Source organism: Vicia villosa, unplaced genomic scaffold (assembly GCF_029867415.1).
Source record: "Vicia villosa cultivar HV-30 ecotype Madison, WI unplaced genomic scaffold, Vvil1.0 ctg.002818F_1_1, whole genome shotgun sequence".
NCBI lineage: Eukaryota > Viridiplantae > Streptophyta > Magnoliopsida > Fabales > Fabaceae > Vicia > Vicia villosa.
This window is the reverse complement of record NW_026706041.1, coordinates 108,993-126,070: the sequence shown is the minus strand read 5'-3', so window position 1 is coordinate 126,070 and position 17,078 is coordinate 108,993. Positions and strand designations below refer to the sequence as shown.

At 34.1% G+C, this 17,078-nt stretch overlaps 1 protein-coding gene across 1 annotated transcript; it reads left to right on the top strand.

Annotated features, from left to right (window-relative positions):
- The first annotated feature begins 12,968 nt into the window (after window positions 1–12,968).
- LOC131639874 (pyruvate dehydrogenase (acetyl-transferring) kinase, mitochondrial-like) lies at window positions 12,969–16,427 on the top strand. The gene is made up of 6 exons (XM_058910314.1): window positions 12,969–13,369; window positions 14,683–14,941; window positions 15,041–15,221; window positions 15,302–15,449; window positions 15,548–15,761; window positions 16,017–16,427. The coding sequence occupies exons 1-6, from the start codon at window positions 13,121–13,123 to the stop codon at window positions 16,073–16,075; spliced, it is 1,110 nt and encodes a 369-aa protein (XP_058766297.1). The 5' UTR covers window positions 12,969–13,120; the 3' UTR covers window positions 16,076–16,427.
- Window positions 16,428–17,078: the final 651 nt, after the last annotated feature.

The following is a 17,078-nucleotide window of genomic DNA, read 5'->3' as shown; positions in this document are numbered from 1 at the left end:
GCCTCTACCTGAAGATGAACCCATTCCTGAGTATGAGCCTGAGACTCCTACTGGTTCACACGAAATTCAATCTGAAGATATGACAGACGTCGAGCTTGAACAACAACAACCTGCTGCATCCGCTGAATCAGTGGCCCTAAGAAATGCTCCTCCGAGGATCGAGCCTGCTCCTAATCAGAACACGCATGGGCAAGCCATCGACGCGCTGCAACACGAAGTACAACATGTGCGCAACGAGTTACACACTCTGCAAATGCACTTCTTCGATTTCATCGACACCGTCAATGCTCAATTCGACGAAGTTTTCAAACACATTTATTCTAATGTGCACAACAACAGACGTGGCTAGATGTTAACGCTTTGATTATTAGATTTTATTTATAGTTTTAGCAATTTCCAATTCCTAGTTTAGGATTTAATTTTCTGCATTTTTACATTCTGTTTCTATCAACACTCAGTACCAGTTTTTAATTTTAATGCACTATTTATATTCATTACTGCTACTGTGTTATACTGCACTGCTATTAACTGCTATATATTCCTGAACGCATATAATATATTCAGCTTGCTCACCATTCTTTTTGCTGTTTATAGTATTAAAATGTGACACTGTTCTCCTGTATTTATCTTATTATTTGCTTGAGGACAAGCAAAGGTTCAAGTCTGGAGGAATTTGATAACACGATTTTATATCGTATATTTCGCTTGAAATCCATAAATATTTATAGCATTTTCCATTTATTATATTGTTTTATTATGATATTATGCGAGTATTTGTTTTGTTTCGGGTTTTACCATCTTATTGAGACTATTTGTGAAAAGGAGAAGAAATGGAGCTAAAATGACTACTATTTGTGCCTAAAAGATGAAAAAGGGGTGCTGAAGTGAAAAAGGGGTGCAAAAGGAGACCCAAAAGCCCAAAGAGAAAGACCAGCCCACGAAGGAGCTGGAAAGACCTAAAGAGCACGTGGAGACGCCCGTCTCCAACGTCTCTCTCTGCCACGTCACGATGAGGAGACGCCCGTCTCCAACTCCCCCTATATTTGCTCCACTTGAGACGCACGTCTCAAGTCATTTGCTGAGTCTCCCTAAAGAAGTGGAGACGTGCGTCTGCGAGTTCCCAGCCCAGAAGTCCTGCATTCACGCGTTCCAACTGCAAAGGCTCGCCTATAAATAGAGGCAGCTACTTCACTTCAAACTGTCCGATTTTCTGCTAACGAAGTGCTGCCGAAATTATTCCGCGACCGCTATTTTCTTTCCTGCTTTCAATTAAACCGGTTCATCTTCATTTTGGTTTAATCTTTCGAATTTTGGTTTAATCTTACTGGCGAAATTCCTACCGGTTGGAGGACCCTACATGCTTCTCACATTCAAAACCCCGCTATACGTTATTTTCAACGTGTTTTGGGGCACACTATTTTTGCAAGGTCCAACAACCACAAGGTAAACCAAAATGAATTATTTTTCTTATACTGTGCGCTAAATAATATCCGTTTCAATGCCGCAGCTTTTATGCTCCAACACATCCAAGGCTGCATCAACGCCCCCGCTACAAACCCCTTCCTGTTTGGCGGCATTATTACCTCCTTGGCCTGTGCCTTAGGTCTCGGTGATGACCTCATCTCCCTCTCCCATCTTATGATGCCTGCTCAATCCCTCGATCTCACTTACTGCCGTGACTCTCACCTGGTTTCACCCCGTCATGATGGCCACTACGCTCTGGTCGTCAACAAAGTACTAATTCCATATGTCATCCTGCCATGCCCAGAGCAAATCAACATCCGTTACGTTCAGCGTTGGAGGCTTATTAATGAAAATCCTCAAGAAAACCAACCTGAACATCATAATGAGCCAGCGGATGCAATGGAACAAGAATTCAACCAAGCACAAGCTGAAGTCAACCAACCTCCTCAAAACAACCCTCCGCCTATTACTCTTGACGCCATGTATGCTGCAATTCAACGCCAAGACCAACTCTTTCAAGCTATGCAGACAAATCAAATCGAAACACTAAGGCTTATTCGAGAGATGCAACAAGAGCACCGTGACTACGCTATTAGGAACGAAGGCCAATACACCGAAATTGCCACACAATTGCATGATCTTAACATTCGGGTAAATGGCTCTCCTACTGATAGACGTCGCCGTGTTCGTACAAGAGGCGCAAGCAGTTCCCGCAACCGCAACAATGAGGAGTAGTTCACATGCATTGAGGACACTGCATCATCTAAGTCTGGGGGAGTCGTATTACTCGCTTTATTATTATTTCTTTTAGTTTATTTCCTTTCCGTGTAATGTTTCTTTTCAAATTCAATAAAGCAATATTTATGGAATTTCAAGTCTTATATGTATAATTCCGTGGCTATTACAATTTCTTCCATTTTCTTGAGCCATAACAAAATTTTTAAACGCATAACCCCACACGTTCGAGAAGTACGAAGCTACCCAAATACTTAACACATAAAAATCACAATAAAGATTCAAGACAATACCCTTATTGTCCCAACACTCTAAAAACCCCCAAGTGTGCGTAACCGATGTGAATACCCTTTATACCGAAACCATCGACTTTAATTTTTGAAGTAACCCCTATTAGTTTATTCTAGCAGTCGGCACCGTCTTAGACACCAACTACGCAGAGAGTCGATGAATATAAGTGTATGATCCTTATAATTATAATTATGTGTTTAACCGCTTATAGAAATGTGCCTACTAAGTAAGGTGATCCTCACAAGATCATTCAACCTAACGGTCACAAACCTCAAATACAAAGAATTTAAAAACTCATTGTCGATTGGTTCAGAAGTTTCCTGGTACTGAACTTGGTAGGAAGGACTATTGTCCGATTCCCCACAATCTACAAATGAGCGCTAAGGAGTATACCACATAAATGTGCCAGAACTCCATAAGAATGATCATAGTTACTAACCGGCTACTCTGCTATGTGCGTGTCAAGATAATGGGCTTAATGTGATTGCGCGCGAATGAAAAGGGTAAAACATGATGACGAGTCAACGTCAAGCTGTAATGGCATGATTCGGATTGGTATGCACGCTGGGAGTTGTCTAGTATCGCTACTATAAGTTTATTGCTAGGATCTGCCGCATTATTTTTAAACAAAAAAAAAACTGTAGCTGAGTATGACCGAACGATGTGGTGGAAGCGTATTTCATTTCACTGTCCTCCTGTATTTATCTTATTATTTGCTTGAGGACAAGCAAAGGTTCAAGTCTGGAGGAATTTGATAACACGATTTTATATCGTATATTTCGCTTGAAATCCATAAATATTTATAGCATTTTCCATTTATTATATTGTTTTATTATGATATTATGCGAGTATTTGCTTTGTTTCGGGTTTTACCATCTTATTGAGACTATTTGTGAAAAGGAGAAGAAATGGAGCTAAAATGACTACTATTTGTGCCTAAAAGATGAAAAAGGGGTGCTGAAGTGAAAAAGGGGTGCAAAAGGAGACCGAAAAGCCCAAAGAGAAAGACCAGCCCACGAAGGAGCTGGAAAGACCTAAAGAGCACGTGGAGACGCCCGTCTCCAACGTCTCTCTCTGCCACGTCACGATGAGGAGACGCCCGTCTCCAACTCCCCCTATATTTGCTCCACTTGAGACGCACGTCTCAAGTCATTTGCTGAGTCTCCCTAAAGAAGTGGAGACGTGCGTCTGCGAGTTCCCAGCCCAGAAGTCCTGCATTCACGCGTTCCAACTGCAAAGGCTCGCCTATAAATAGAGGCAGCTACTTCACTTCAAACTGTCCGATTTTCTGCTAACGAAGTGCTGCCGAAATTATTCCGCGACCGCTATTTTCTTTCCTGCTTTCAATTAAACCGTTTTATTTTCTCACAGCAATTTCTACACCGGAAATTGTTGTGAACCTTTTATAAATCTAGCCTTACGTTAGATTTATCCTTTTTATTTCCTTGTTTTAAATTTCTGCAAGTTTATTTCCGAAGAACGATCCAGCCAACCTGTGGTGGAAGTTCGATACTTCAAGATTCAATTCAATTCAGCTTTATTTTATTTCAGGTTTATCATTTACCGCTTTATTTATTATTGTTATTGCATGATATATTGCATGCCATTTAACATGCCTGTTAATATAAACCAAATTAATTTATGCATGCTTAACCGTATTAATATGTCTGGCTAATTAACTAAGATATCAGTGTGTAAAGTAAGTTAACCGTGGGATCCGAAATAAATTGGCTTAATTATATTTTATTAAATATCACTTGTTTTTGGTTTGTATGTCTAATTTAATTAGTAAGTCTTAAAACCAATAGAGCGAAAGTTTGAGGGGTTAAGACGGTCAAAGGTTAAAATCAATAGAGCGAAAGTTTGAGATCTTTAACTGGATAGTAGACATAGGACATTAGTTTTAAGGATGGCGAAAGCGTATTAAAACTAATTAGGACTTATTTATTTTCAAAAAATGTTTTTACACCCGCGCGGGATGGCGTATGCGTACGTTAGGGATATTAGCATGTTCCGAGTCAACAGAGCGAAAGTTTGAGATTAAGAGATTTAAATAGATAACAACTTCATAAAACAAGCATTTTATTAATTACGTTGTTTCCAAAAAGCTTTTCTAAAATCTAATGGGATGGCGAAAGCGTACATTACGAGTTAGGATAGTAGTCTAAATCAATAGAGCGAAAGTTTGAGAGGAGGACTTTTAATCAATTGAATTAATAAAGATTTTTAATCGAATTATGCATTAGCCAATGGACCTTCGGATCACCTAAAGTTAAACGAAATACATACTGATATCCGTCTATTATTATATTTCTTAGTATTCACAATCACTTTCCTTTAGAAACAAACAAAATATTAGTAGCCTTAGCTTTACATAGTAACCTTAGATAACGGTAGATCGATTCATAGTCCCTGTGGATTCGATATCTTTTAAAACTACACGACACGACTGTGCACTTGCAGTCATAAGATTAATAGACACGTAAAGTCGCGATCAGTGACCTCAATCCTAAGAGGAGGGTTGAATTATGGTATTCAAAATTCGTGATTAATTTTAAACTTTCTCGAATTAGATTGTATTAGAAAGTTTTTAGGTGAGTAATTTGAGCGGAAATAAAATGCAAAATAGTAAATTGCAGAAAGTAAAAGGATAAGGTTAGAAAGATTGCACCACGGGTTTATACATGTTTGACTGAATATTGGCCTAGACCTGTCCCCAAGAGCTCTTTTGAAAATTTGACTAAAACTTTGAGCTTTTACAGGTTATGCCCGCGAATTTTTTGATACAGACTGATCTTTACAATGGCTTATCCCTGATCAAACAAGAAGCTTTTACCCAAGATAAAATAATAACTAAATAGAGATTTTCTAGGCTAATCTCAAGAACCAAATAAAGATTTTAAGAGTGGTTAATCTCATGAACCAAACTCTAATCTTCAAGAGTATCACACTCTTGAAAGTAATTACAATGGCACTTCACTCATATAATTTCTTCCTCACAAGTAGTGTTAACTCAAAAGCACCAAGGCAACTATAAGTGAAGAAAAATATCTTTAGAGAAAGAAAAAAAATTAGAGAGAGAAATTCCAAAGAAAATGTAAAACTTTGGGAATTGGTGTGAAATGAAGAGGAGGCAACCCTCCTTTATATAAGAGAAAGAAAAACCAAAAAAGGAAACGGTCCATGGGTCTTCTTAATATCCTAATCGATTTTACTCATATGCTAATCGATTAGATGACCTAAAAAATTAATTTTCTCGGCCCAAAATGGAAATATTTGGTAAGGAGTTGTTGCTACTCATTAAGACACTGTCATAATTGTTTGTACACTCGTTTAAGTTTTTTTAATCGATTAGATACTTCAAAAAATCATCCGATTGAATGTCTTAAGGTTCTAATGGATTAGGTATTCCAAAAACATCTTTCGATCTATTATTTTAAGGTCCCAATTGATCGGTTAGTTCAAAAAGAAAGCTGATAGTATCTTAATCACTTAGTTTAGGTTTGAAAACATTTAAAGATATTTGATAGATAAAAAATGGGTTTCAAGTGTGTTTGTGTGTGAGTTTCCTTAGTATCTTAGGATTTACTTCCTTACTTTTACAAAACTTTGGTCACTCATACATGCACGACTATGAGAGCTTTCACACTTCCTCTCCTTTACAACTCTAACGCCTTAAATATTATTTGCCTGATACATTGATCACATAAACACTTAAATGAATTATTGATTCCCCCTACTGTATGAGGCTTGAGATATCCCTAAGTTTAGTCACCATAATCATAGAGTTGAAAAATCATTACCATCAACTTTACCAACTTCAACATTCATTGGTGTTGTTGTCATCAAAACTTTATGAAGGTTTATTAGTAGGATAATCAACTTCATACATGAAAGCACATAGATCCAGAGATGTATGTGCCGGGATCAAGTTTCAAGGGTGCCTTGATTTAATCAAGGTTATTGATTATAGTTTCAACATTGTAGAAAATAGCAAGATTGTTGATGGTTAAATTGACATCAACACGATTTAAAGCCAAGGTGGAGATTATTGAAGTATGCCTTAAAATCTTTTTTGATGAAGAGAAGTAAAACATATTTAAATATTGCTCAAACAAGAAAATCTAAAATTCCAAAAAGTATTTCAGAAAGTCGAAAAATAAAATATTGCGTCATGAGGTGCTGGTGCCGCGGTGGCCGACGCAACTTCAGATGGAGGTTGGGAGGACACCATACGGTGATGGTGTGCGGAAGACCGCGGTGGTGGCTCCAGAGACCCGACAGAGGCGGTCAACGTACAACAACAAACATTTTCTAGCGGACAGCGGCGGGTGGTCGGCGATCGACCATGGGAGAGGGTGACGGGCCGGAGCACAACGGCACTGAAGCTCTGTACATAGGATTTCATCAGAGGGTCCAGAGTCCATACGGAAGTGTAGGTCATGTTGGTTCAATTTTGGGATTTTTGGAAAATCGGCTAGTTTCTCGGTTCGCGTGTTTTTTGGTCTTTTCAGTTCGGTCGATGGATCCATGTGTTAATGAGTTATGTTTTAGGATTTTCTTGTTGGGTTTTTTCTATTTTAAATATGTATCTCATCTATGTTTACAATGTGACAATTTTAGAGGTTTAGAGTAAAAGGGAGAAATAAGGGTTTAGAAATTAAGAAAATTCTTTTAGAGTTATCTAGAAGGGTCAGTCAATACTTCTTGTTACCTTGAGTTTGAGTGATTCATATATTAAAATTTGGAGAGGTTGGGAAACTCTTGGTTGGAAAATAAAGGTTTGTTCTTGGAAGCCTCCAGGTTTGTTCATGGGAACTTTGAAAGCGAAATCTATTTTCTTTTAACTCATTTGTAATTTCTTGTAACAATTTTCCGAGTATAGTGAATTGGAGAGATACTCTTTCTCCGAGACGTAGATATTTTGATCTAATTGGGTAAACAAACATTTCTCCTTTTCTCACCTTTTTTTCTTCTGTTACTTTTCTGTTTATTGGTTAATATTGCTGAAGGCTGTTTATTTTAGTTTCTATTGTTCTTTGTCCCCACATATCAAATTGTTTATTTGAATTGAATCCTGTCATTATCACAACATTTGGAGAGATTTTTTTAACACATACACTTTAATCTATAGAGCAAATGCCAACCAAACTGTACTCGGTGCCTTTTTATATTGAATTTCAATCTGATTCTTTCATCTCACTCAATTTTTCTTTTTCCAAAGCACAATCAAGACCTTGTTGGACTAAATAATCTTGTATCGTGTATTGCCATAAGGGAAAATCCATTCTCCCATCAAACAAAGGAATATTCAGCTTCAATGTAGCCATAATATTGTTTTAAAAAATAAAACTTAAATTAAATAAGATGATAGAAATCCTGTGATTTTCTCCCTTGATCGAAATATTTGCTCTAATACCAGTTGTTGGGAATGTAACAAGAGTAAATCTCCAAAAATTGAATAGAAATAAAGTAAACTCACAATAAAAAATTTATTACTAACTTGCAATTTTTAGACATTAAAATTCTAAACCCTCTCAACAATTATTTTTGTACGAAAAAATAGAAAACCCTTTCAACAACTATTTTTGGATGGAAAAATAATAAAAAATCCTAAACAATTATTTTTGGACAAAAAAAAAATAGAAAACCCTCTCTAGATACACAACTACTCAAATCTCCAATACACCCAAAAGACTAGAATTGATATGGAAAATAAACTCAAATTAACTCTCTATTTATAATAAATTTTTATTTTTTTTTCTTCATATTACTCAACGTGAGACTTGGATGTTGAACTGATACGACACTTTCATATATTTCAGATTGTATATTACAAAGGAAATAGGTTATATTTATATACACAGAAAACCCTATTTCTAATTATAATTAAATCAGAATAATTATAACCAAATCAAGGTAATTAACAATTAATAACTATATTCCTAAATCAGAATAATTATAACCAAATCAAGGTCTGTAGTAACAGCATCAGTCCAATGGTGGTGAGGCACATGTGCTCCATGTAAGAGAGCACGAGCAGTTTCAAGGATATGGCGATTTTTCCGTTCTGCAGTACCATTTTGTTATGGAGTTTGTGGACACGTGGTTTCGTGAATAAGTCCTTGTTTTTTGAAATACTCATGGAATTGGTGATTTACAAACTCCCCACCATTATCAGAGCGAAGGATCCTAATCTTCTTTGAATATTGGGTCTGAATCATTTTATGAAATTGTTGAAATATGTGTATCACTTCATTTTTTTGTTTCAACAAATAAATCCAAGTCATTCGAGTGCAATCATCAACAAATATCACAAACCACCGATAACCAGAGATAGAATATTTTGGGGATGGACCCCATACATCAGAATGGATTAAAGCAAAAGGAACATTACTTTTATTCATACTTAATGGAAAAGTGACTCGATGACTCTTGGCTAAAATACAAGCTTCACATTTGAAGTTCAACAAAGATGTATCTGAAAATAAATTTGGGAACACATATTTCATGTAGCCAAAGGAAGGATGGCCTAATCGACGATGCCAAAGTAAGACTTGCTCCATTTTGTTGTTTCTTGGATAATGCATGTGATGCGCTCGGCCTACACTGAAATCCTCCATATAGTAAAGTCCCCCTCTCTTAGTACCACGCCCAATGATCTCCTTCGTGAGAATATCCTGAAGGAAACAGAAAGACGGATAAATTAGCACAACACAGTTCAAGTCTTTTGTAACTTGACTCACAGACAATAACTTATGAGATAGAGAGGGAACAAGTAGTGTATTTGAAAGCAAAAGGGCTGGTGATAACATCACAGTTCCAGCCCCTGTTACTGCCGATAAACCACCATTTGCGTTAGCAATACTTGAGCGCCGAGGGGTTGAACGTTCAGCAAAATCAGCAGCATCAAATGTCATAGGATCGGTAGCTCCGGAATCAAGTATCCATGCATTAGAGTCATCATCATGATTAGAGAAAATTAGAACATTACCTTCAGTGGTGTGGGAACTTGATTTCTGAATGAGGGAAAGATGTGGTTCGGCAGTAGCTACTGCAGCTTTGCCCGGGTTGCTCTCTGTTGTTTCGCGACGCTTTCGAGCCTGAAAGTCTGGCCACCAGTCTGGATAGCCATGAAGCTTAAAACATGTCTCACTAGTATGTTTGTTACCTCCACAATGAGAACACTTAGTGCCATTAGATGGTTCTTTTTGTTTGGATTGAGAAAATATCTTACTGTTATGTAATTTGAGGCCCTTAGATGCGAGAACTGCTCCAGATAATTCATTGGAGTTGTCTGTCATCACTGCCTGACGAAGAGCTTCCCTCCTAACATGTGCATTTGCTTGCTCCACTGTTGGAAACAGTTTCATTTGTAAAACATCGCTTCTGATATTATCTAAGCGGTCATCAAGTCCATCCAAAAACACATACACTCGTTCTTCTTGGACAAGTGTATTGTAGTGTTGGATATCAACTTGACATGTCATCGGATTTGGACGACGAAAATCTATCTCACGCCAAAGTCCTTGGAGATCATTATAATATTTTTCAAGAGAACCACCAGCTTGTTTAAGTCGTGTCACCCGTCGCCGAAGGTCATACACCTGGGAGGTATCACTCCCATCAAAGTATGTGGTCGCAATTGCATCCCACACCATCTTGGCAGTGGAGAATCGAATAAAGTTGCTGATTAGAGAAGAGTCCATTGAGTTGATTATCCACTCCTTAACAATCGCGTTGTCAATCCGCCAACGTCGAAATATAGGATCTGTTTGAGGGGGTTGCCGGAGATCTCCGTTGATATATCCCAGTTTGTCTTTGCCCGAGATATACATCTCAACCACCTGGGACCAAAGGGGATAGTTGCTGCCATCTAACTTGATGCCAATCGGTGCCACCGTATGGTCAGAGCCAATTTGTGACGGGGCTGAAGCACGGTTCAGAACTTCAGTCATTTTCGTCGTCAACTCAGCAAGAATAGAAGACGAGGTAGCTTCATCGGAGTTTGAATCTGATTCAGCCATGGAAGAAGGATGGAAAGTGTTACCGTAGGTCTGGATTAAGACCTGGCGGCTGATACCATGTTGAACTGATACGACACTTTCATATATTTCAGATTGTATATTACAAAGAAAATAGGTTATATTTATATACACAGAAAACCCTATTTCTAATTATAATTAAATCAGAATAATTATAACCAAATCAAGATAATTAACAATTAATAACTATATTCCTATTATATTTTCTACAATCTTGTTCACAGCTAACGCCAACAGAATGTCCACACTATATACATTATGTACCAACATGGTATTACCCTCTTTTAGAAAAAATAATTTTAAATTTATTTTTTAGAACAGTCTATTTAAGAGATAGTTTAATTCTAGAAAAGCATAAAACAAAAAATGTGTTATTCGAAGAGTTAGAATTTGCTTGAATGGATTTTGTAAGACCTTTTTTTATTTTTAAAGTTTAAAAATTATAAAACTTGTTAGTTAGTCTAATTTTACAAAATTGTTTTTGAAAACTATTCTCTTTTGTAACCCTCATCATCTCGTTGCTTGGTTAAAATTTATTTTGAACAAAGCTATCCCTTTATCTCGTTTCACTTTAATATGGCAAATCCTTTAAAAAATGTTAATTGATGATAATTTGATAGTTACATGGTACTACTTTCCATCTATGTGCTCTCTTCGTAAGTCCTCAACTAAAAGGATTTAGTGTTGAATAAGTTAAATATGCCTAACTTTGGATTTTCTCATCCCTAACATTCTCTTTAGAGCTTCATTGTAGGATTGGCCCTTCCTTTTATTTCTCTTTTCCCTTTCACTACATGAGATTATACAAATAATAATAATATATAAATGAACACATTAAGTAAAGTATTTATTCAAAAAAATATTTATCATTATATTAAGACAACTCAGTTTGTAATTATGCAATGACATCAATTGTTGAGGCGGAATTCTTATTTCCGTCATATTTATTTATTAAGAGGTGAAATTATGATTATTAAATTAATAAAAAAAATTAGCAAAATAGTTGTATAAACCGATAAGTGAGGCTCATGAATTAAGGACCATTACCAAACAACTAGTAATGGAAAATACACGTGAATTTGGTACTAAATCACATGCCAAAATTGAATGATAGTAAACGTAAAACACACTTTCACAAGAATATCAAACCAAAGAATAAGGACAAATTCCTTTTACAAAATTATTTTCCTTTTAGTTATTTCATTTATTTGCCACGAAAGACTAAATAGAAAATCATTCATAAAATATATATTATGTTCGTTTTAAAATTTTAAAGACATGATTTTTTTTAATTTTTTAAAATAAATTTATAAAAAAATTCAGAATATAACAGTTACTTCAAAGTCTCTTTTTTTTAAAAAATTAATTTTAAACAACATAAATATTATTTATTAAAGATTCAAATATGGTAAAATTATATTTTTTTAAATATGTCTAAGAAATAATTTTTATTAAATTTATTATTAATATTTAATTTAAATGACTTTTAAAAAAAATTTAATTGAAATGTACTGACAATATAAAAAGATTTTACACAATCAACTAATCATAGATGTTTAAAATTGAAAAAAATTTGACTTTTATTTTAACCATCTATAAAATAATACAAACCATTGATGATGATGAATGTTTATTTTAACTTTTGTATTATTACATATTATTAAAAAATTCACAAATAATTTCTTTTTACAAAAATTCAAATGAAAAGCTGATTACATAGCTTTTATAAAAAAATTATTTTAAGTATTTGATTAATTTATTACAACTTTTTTTAGATATTATATTTTTTTTAAAAATCACTTAAATTCGAAAGTATATTAAATACTTTTTTCATAAAAATCATTTTTGAGATACATAATTTTAAAAAATTATGCACTTTTAATTATATTTTAAACTTCAATAACATATATTTATGTTACTAGATATTAAATTTTAATTTTAAAAAAATAATCAATTTTTTTAGTATTTTAATTTTATTTTATAAAAAACATTTTCAAAAACTTTAATACAAAATATATTTTAAAGCTAAATAAACTACCCAAAATCTAACTATTATTAAAGTTAATAAAATTTGTCATACAATTCTTACTATCTTATCATAGTTTCAAAGCATTTAGTTTTAAAATTGTATTAAATTCAGATAAAAAAATTATAAACTAAAAAATTAATCATTTTAAAATTATTAATTTTTTTCATTATTTCCAAAAAGTTATTAAGATTATTTTTAATTAATCATTACAAGTCTTATTAGTTCAATTAATGAATTAAATTCTTAACTTCTAAGAATTCATGTATTAGTGAAAATTCGATATTTGAAAATGTGTTTATTAAATTACTAAAAAAAAAATACAAAAAATTATCAAAACAAAAGAAAAAAAAAAAACCAAACCATGTGCTTAATATATGTAACCAGGTTTATAAAAACATCATAAGCTTATCCTTAAAATCATCAATTCTCAAACAATACCTTAACACCATGAAAAAAACACCACTTCCTTCAAATTTCCCACTTTCCGGAAAACCCAAAGTTTCAATCTTTTCTTCTCTCATTTCTGATTAACTTCCCAAAATCACTTTTTTAAGCCATGGCTGCAAAGAAAGCCATTGAAACATTCTCAAAAAGCTTGGTGGAAGATGTGCACAAATGGGGTTGTTTCAAACAGACAGGTGTGAGTTTAAGGTACATGATGGAGTTTGGCTCAAATCCCAGTGACAAGAATTTGCTGATTTCTGCACAGTTTCTTCATAAGGAACTTGCTATCAGGATTGCTAGAAGAGCTATTGAGCTTGAGAATCTTCCTTGTGGTTTGTCTCACAAACCTGCTATCTTGAAGGTGAATTTTTAGCTTTTTTGTCTTTGCAATCATTGTAATATGGAGAGAAATCATGGATTGCTTTTTGTTGATCTTATCTGGTTTAGTATAATTCTGACTCTTTGATCTTATCTGTTTGAAGAGAAAAGAGATTTAGATGTTTCTTGCATGTTTCAGTTATTGGTGTTGTTTGTTAATTTTATTGTTTTGGACTATTTAGCAGTGAAACCTCTGAAAAAATCTGTGTTTGTGTCTGTGTTTGTATCTGTGTATGTCTCTGTGTCTCTGCATGTGTCTGTGTCTGAAATCGACATTAACACTTATGATTACGTTTAATTTATTCATTTTTTTTCAAATTATTACCAATATTGATGTTTCTGTGTGCCGATGTTGTGTTTCTGGTGTCCGTGCTTTTGATAGGTTTTGGATGTTCCTTGCAAGTTTCAATTTTTTTTGCATGTGTCTTGCAATTATTTTGTTTATTTTAGTATTTGAAATGATGATTAAAAAGTGGTTTTGAGGATAACTTGATTAGCATTAGGACTATAATAATGTAGATTATTGATTTAGGTTTCTAGTTTATAATATAAAGTGGATAATGATCATGGCATGTTAAGCAATCTTTGCTATTGGCTTGGTGTATAAGCATGTGAAGTTCTGTTTAAGCTTTAAGATTTGTTTAATAGAACAGTTTTAAAGAGAGAGGTTGGTGTATAAGCCTGTGAAGTTCTTGCCTTTTTTCAATGATTCTTGATGATGGCAGATACTCTGAATCTTTGGGATAATAGTAGTCTTAAGATCAGAGTTTTAAATAGCGGTTGCGGTAATAGTAACAGTTGCGCCGCGATTCTTAATATTACGGAGAATCTCTGTCAAAACGTGTGTTTTGCAGTTTTCGTCGGCATTAAAAATATTGTCGCGGCTCATTTCACGGTCGTAGATCTTGTTATTCAATGATTCTTGATGATGGCATATACTCAAATTTTTTGAGGAATCTGTAGATTAATCACGATTTAACCATGACAAAAAAATTGAGGTCTTATTTAACTATGCTTTAACCGTGGCAAACATTTCCTATTTAGCCACGGTTTAACAGTGACGAATTTCGGGTCCTATGCAGTAGCCGTCCCTCAAAGACGACCTTGATAATAGTAAAAGTTGAACTGCGATTTTTAATATTACGGAGGATCGTTGTAAAAACGGGTGTTTTTGCAGTTTCGTCAACGTTAAGAATCTTGTGGCGGCTCATTTCACGCTCGTAGATCTTTGTTTGAAACTTTATTTATGATGTTCTTGAATTGATGCAAATTTGTATTGGGATTGAATTTTTGCAGGTTAGGGATTGGTATTGGGATTCCTTTCGCGATATTCGATCGTTCTCCGAGATCAAGAATATGAATGATGAAAAAGAGTTCACTGAAGTGATAAAGGCCATAAAAGTGAGACACAACAATGTGGTGCCTACAATGGCCTTGGGAGTTCAGCAATTGAAGAAAGATTTAAATCCAAAGATTTATAACGATGATATCGTCGAGATTCATAAGTTCCTTGATCGTTTTTACATGTCGCGAATTGGAATCCGAATGCTCATAGGTTGGTTTCGAAAACACACTACATGCCTTCTACAAGACTAAGCCGATTGTTTATACACTCTTACGATATAATGCGTGTTTTCCTTTTTGTTGAATTCAGGGCAGCACGTTGAATTGCACAATCCGAATCCGAATCCGAATGTCGTAGGTTATATCGACACGAGAATGTCTCCGGTGGAGGTAGCGAGAAATGCTAGTGACGATGCACGCGCTATATGCTGTCGTGAATATGGAAGTGCCCCCGATGTTCATATTTACGGCGATCCTGATTTTACTTTTCCGTGAGTTGCATACATTTTACTTCCACGAATTCATATGTTCGATTTTTCAAAATGTTAATGATCGTATGTTTCTACAACAGGTATGTTCCGGCTCACTTGCATCTTATGGTGTTCGAGTTGGTTAAGAACTCGCTGCGTGCTGTCGAAGAGCGTTACATGAATTCCGACAAAGTTTCACCTCCGATAAGAATAATAGTTGCTGATGGATTGGAGGATGTTACCATAAAGGTAACTTTTGTTAACTTATATGATGATGCAGTTGTTCTTTTCAAGATCTTTTGTTAAGACGAAACTTTTGTTCGTTTCGTCTATAAATGGAATTGCAGATCTCAGACGAGGGAGGCGGAATACCGAGAAGCGGTCTGCGGAAGATTTTTACGTATCTGTATAGTACTGCTAGAAATCCATTGGATGAGCATACTGATCTTGGAGTAGGTGATAATGTGACAATGGCTGGATACGGATTCGGTCTTCCTATTAGTCGTTTGTATGCTCGGTATTTCGGCGGCGATCTTCAAATAATCTCTATGGAAGGATATGGTAAGTAGACTTTCCACTTCATAACAATAGATTTCCTTCCAATAAATTTCCTTCTGTATTGAATCTTATTTTTGGAGATTCTGTATAGATTAATCACAGTTTAAATATAGCCAATCAAATACGGCCCTTATTTTGGCATGGTTTAACTGTGACAAATATTTTATCAAGCCTTTTATAATCATGACCGTCTTGCACGTCCTCAAAGACGACTCTGACAAGAATTCTGATATCGTCATTGGTTGATTTTTTTTGTAGGGACTGATGCATATCTGCATCTATCTCGTTTGGGAGATTCACAAGAACCTTTGCCATGAAATTAAGTCATTAGTTTTCTGTGACTTACAAGAATCATGGTATGCAACATTAAAGAAACATTGTTGAAACACATAAAAAAAGAAGTAAATGTGCTGTCATTTTTTCTATATTATATAATTACTTGAGAAATCTGTTGTAAATATTTCATACATAAGGTTGTTTATTATGGTAATGGTCCTTTCTTGGCCTTTCAGTGAAAGGTTTGTGAATTTGTCCCTTTGTGATTGTTTTGAATGAATAAGGAAATTGATTTGTTTGGAAGGCCATTTTTGTGTGGTCCTTGGAAAATTCTAATCCAAACCAATGGGCACTATTGAAGTGAGATTATGAAAGGATTTAAATTTCATACTCCATCTGTTTTTTTTATTATATTTCATTTTGCAATTTTTAGGGATTATTAAAATATGTAATTAAATTTATATAAAATATAAATTATTTTGTGAAATTGTTATTTATTAATGATATGAGAAGGAATTTGTTTAAATAATAAAATAATAAATACTTCATACTATAATAAAAAAAGTAGCATTATTGACTCTTTAATATTATATATAATAGTTTTTCTTTAAAATAATATATAATAAAAAATAAAGGGAGTATTTAATTAGATAAGCATAGTAAAAATTAGCCAAAATGATATGAAATCAAAAACAGTTTTTAGTTTTTATTAGTATATTTGAAAAAAAATAAACATTACTTTTTTATTTTTTAATTGAATTTAATTGACATGTGTAAAGAAGTTTTGCACTGTTCAATTGTCAATGAAATCATAATCGTTAAATTTTTGTTAAATTTTTATAAATGTTTGACTTTTTCTTTAATTATATGTAAAATATTATTTGTGAATGGTTGTGATTCGTTGACCGTGTAAAATATTTTATATTGACAGTGCAAAAAAATTAGAGAAAATTACAAATTATTTAACAATATCAATAAATAGTTAATGTCATTTTTTTACTATACTCTTTTATATTAATTATTTCATTTTCCAATTTTTCATTT

Bases quoted from the DNA above. Each gene is read 5' to 3' on its own strand.
- LOC131639874 (XM_058910314.1), top strand. From the start codon at position 13,121: ATGGCTGCAAAGAAAGCCATTGAAACATTCTCAAAAAGCTTGGTGGAA. The intron at 14,942-15,040 runs GTTGGTTTCGAA...TGTTGAATTCAG, and splicing joins TGGAATCCGAATGCTCATAG to GGCAGCACGTTGAATTGCAC. The intron at 15,222-15,301 runs GTGAGTTGCATA...TTTCTACAACAG, and splicing joins GATCCTGATTTTACTTTTCC to GTATGTTCCGGCTCACTTGC.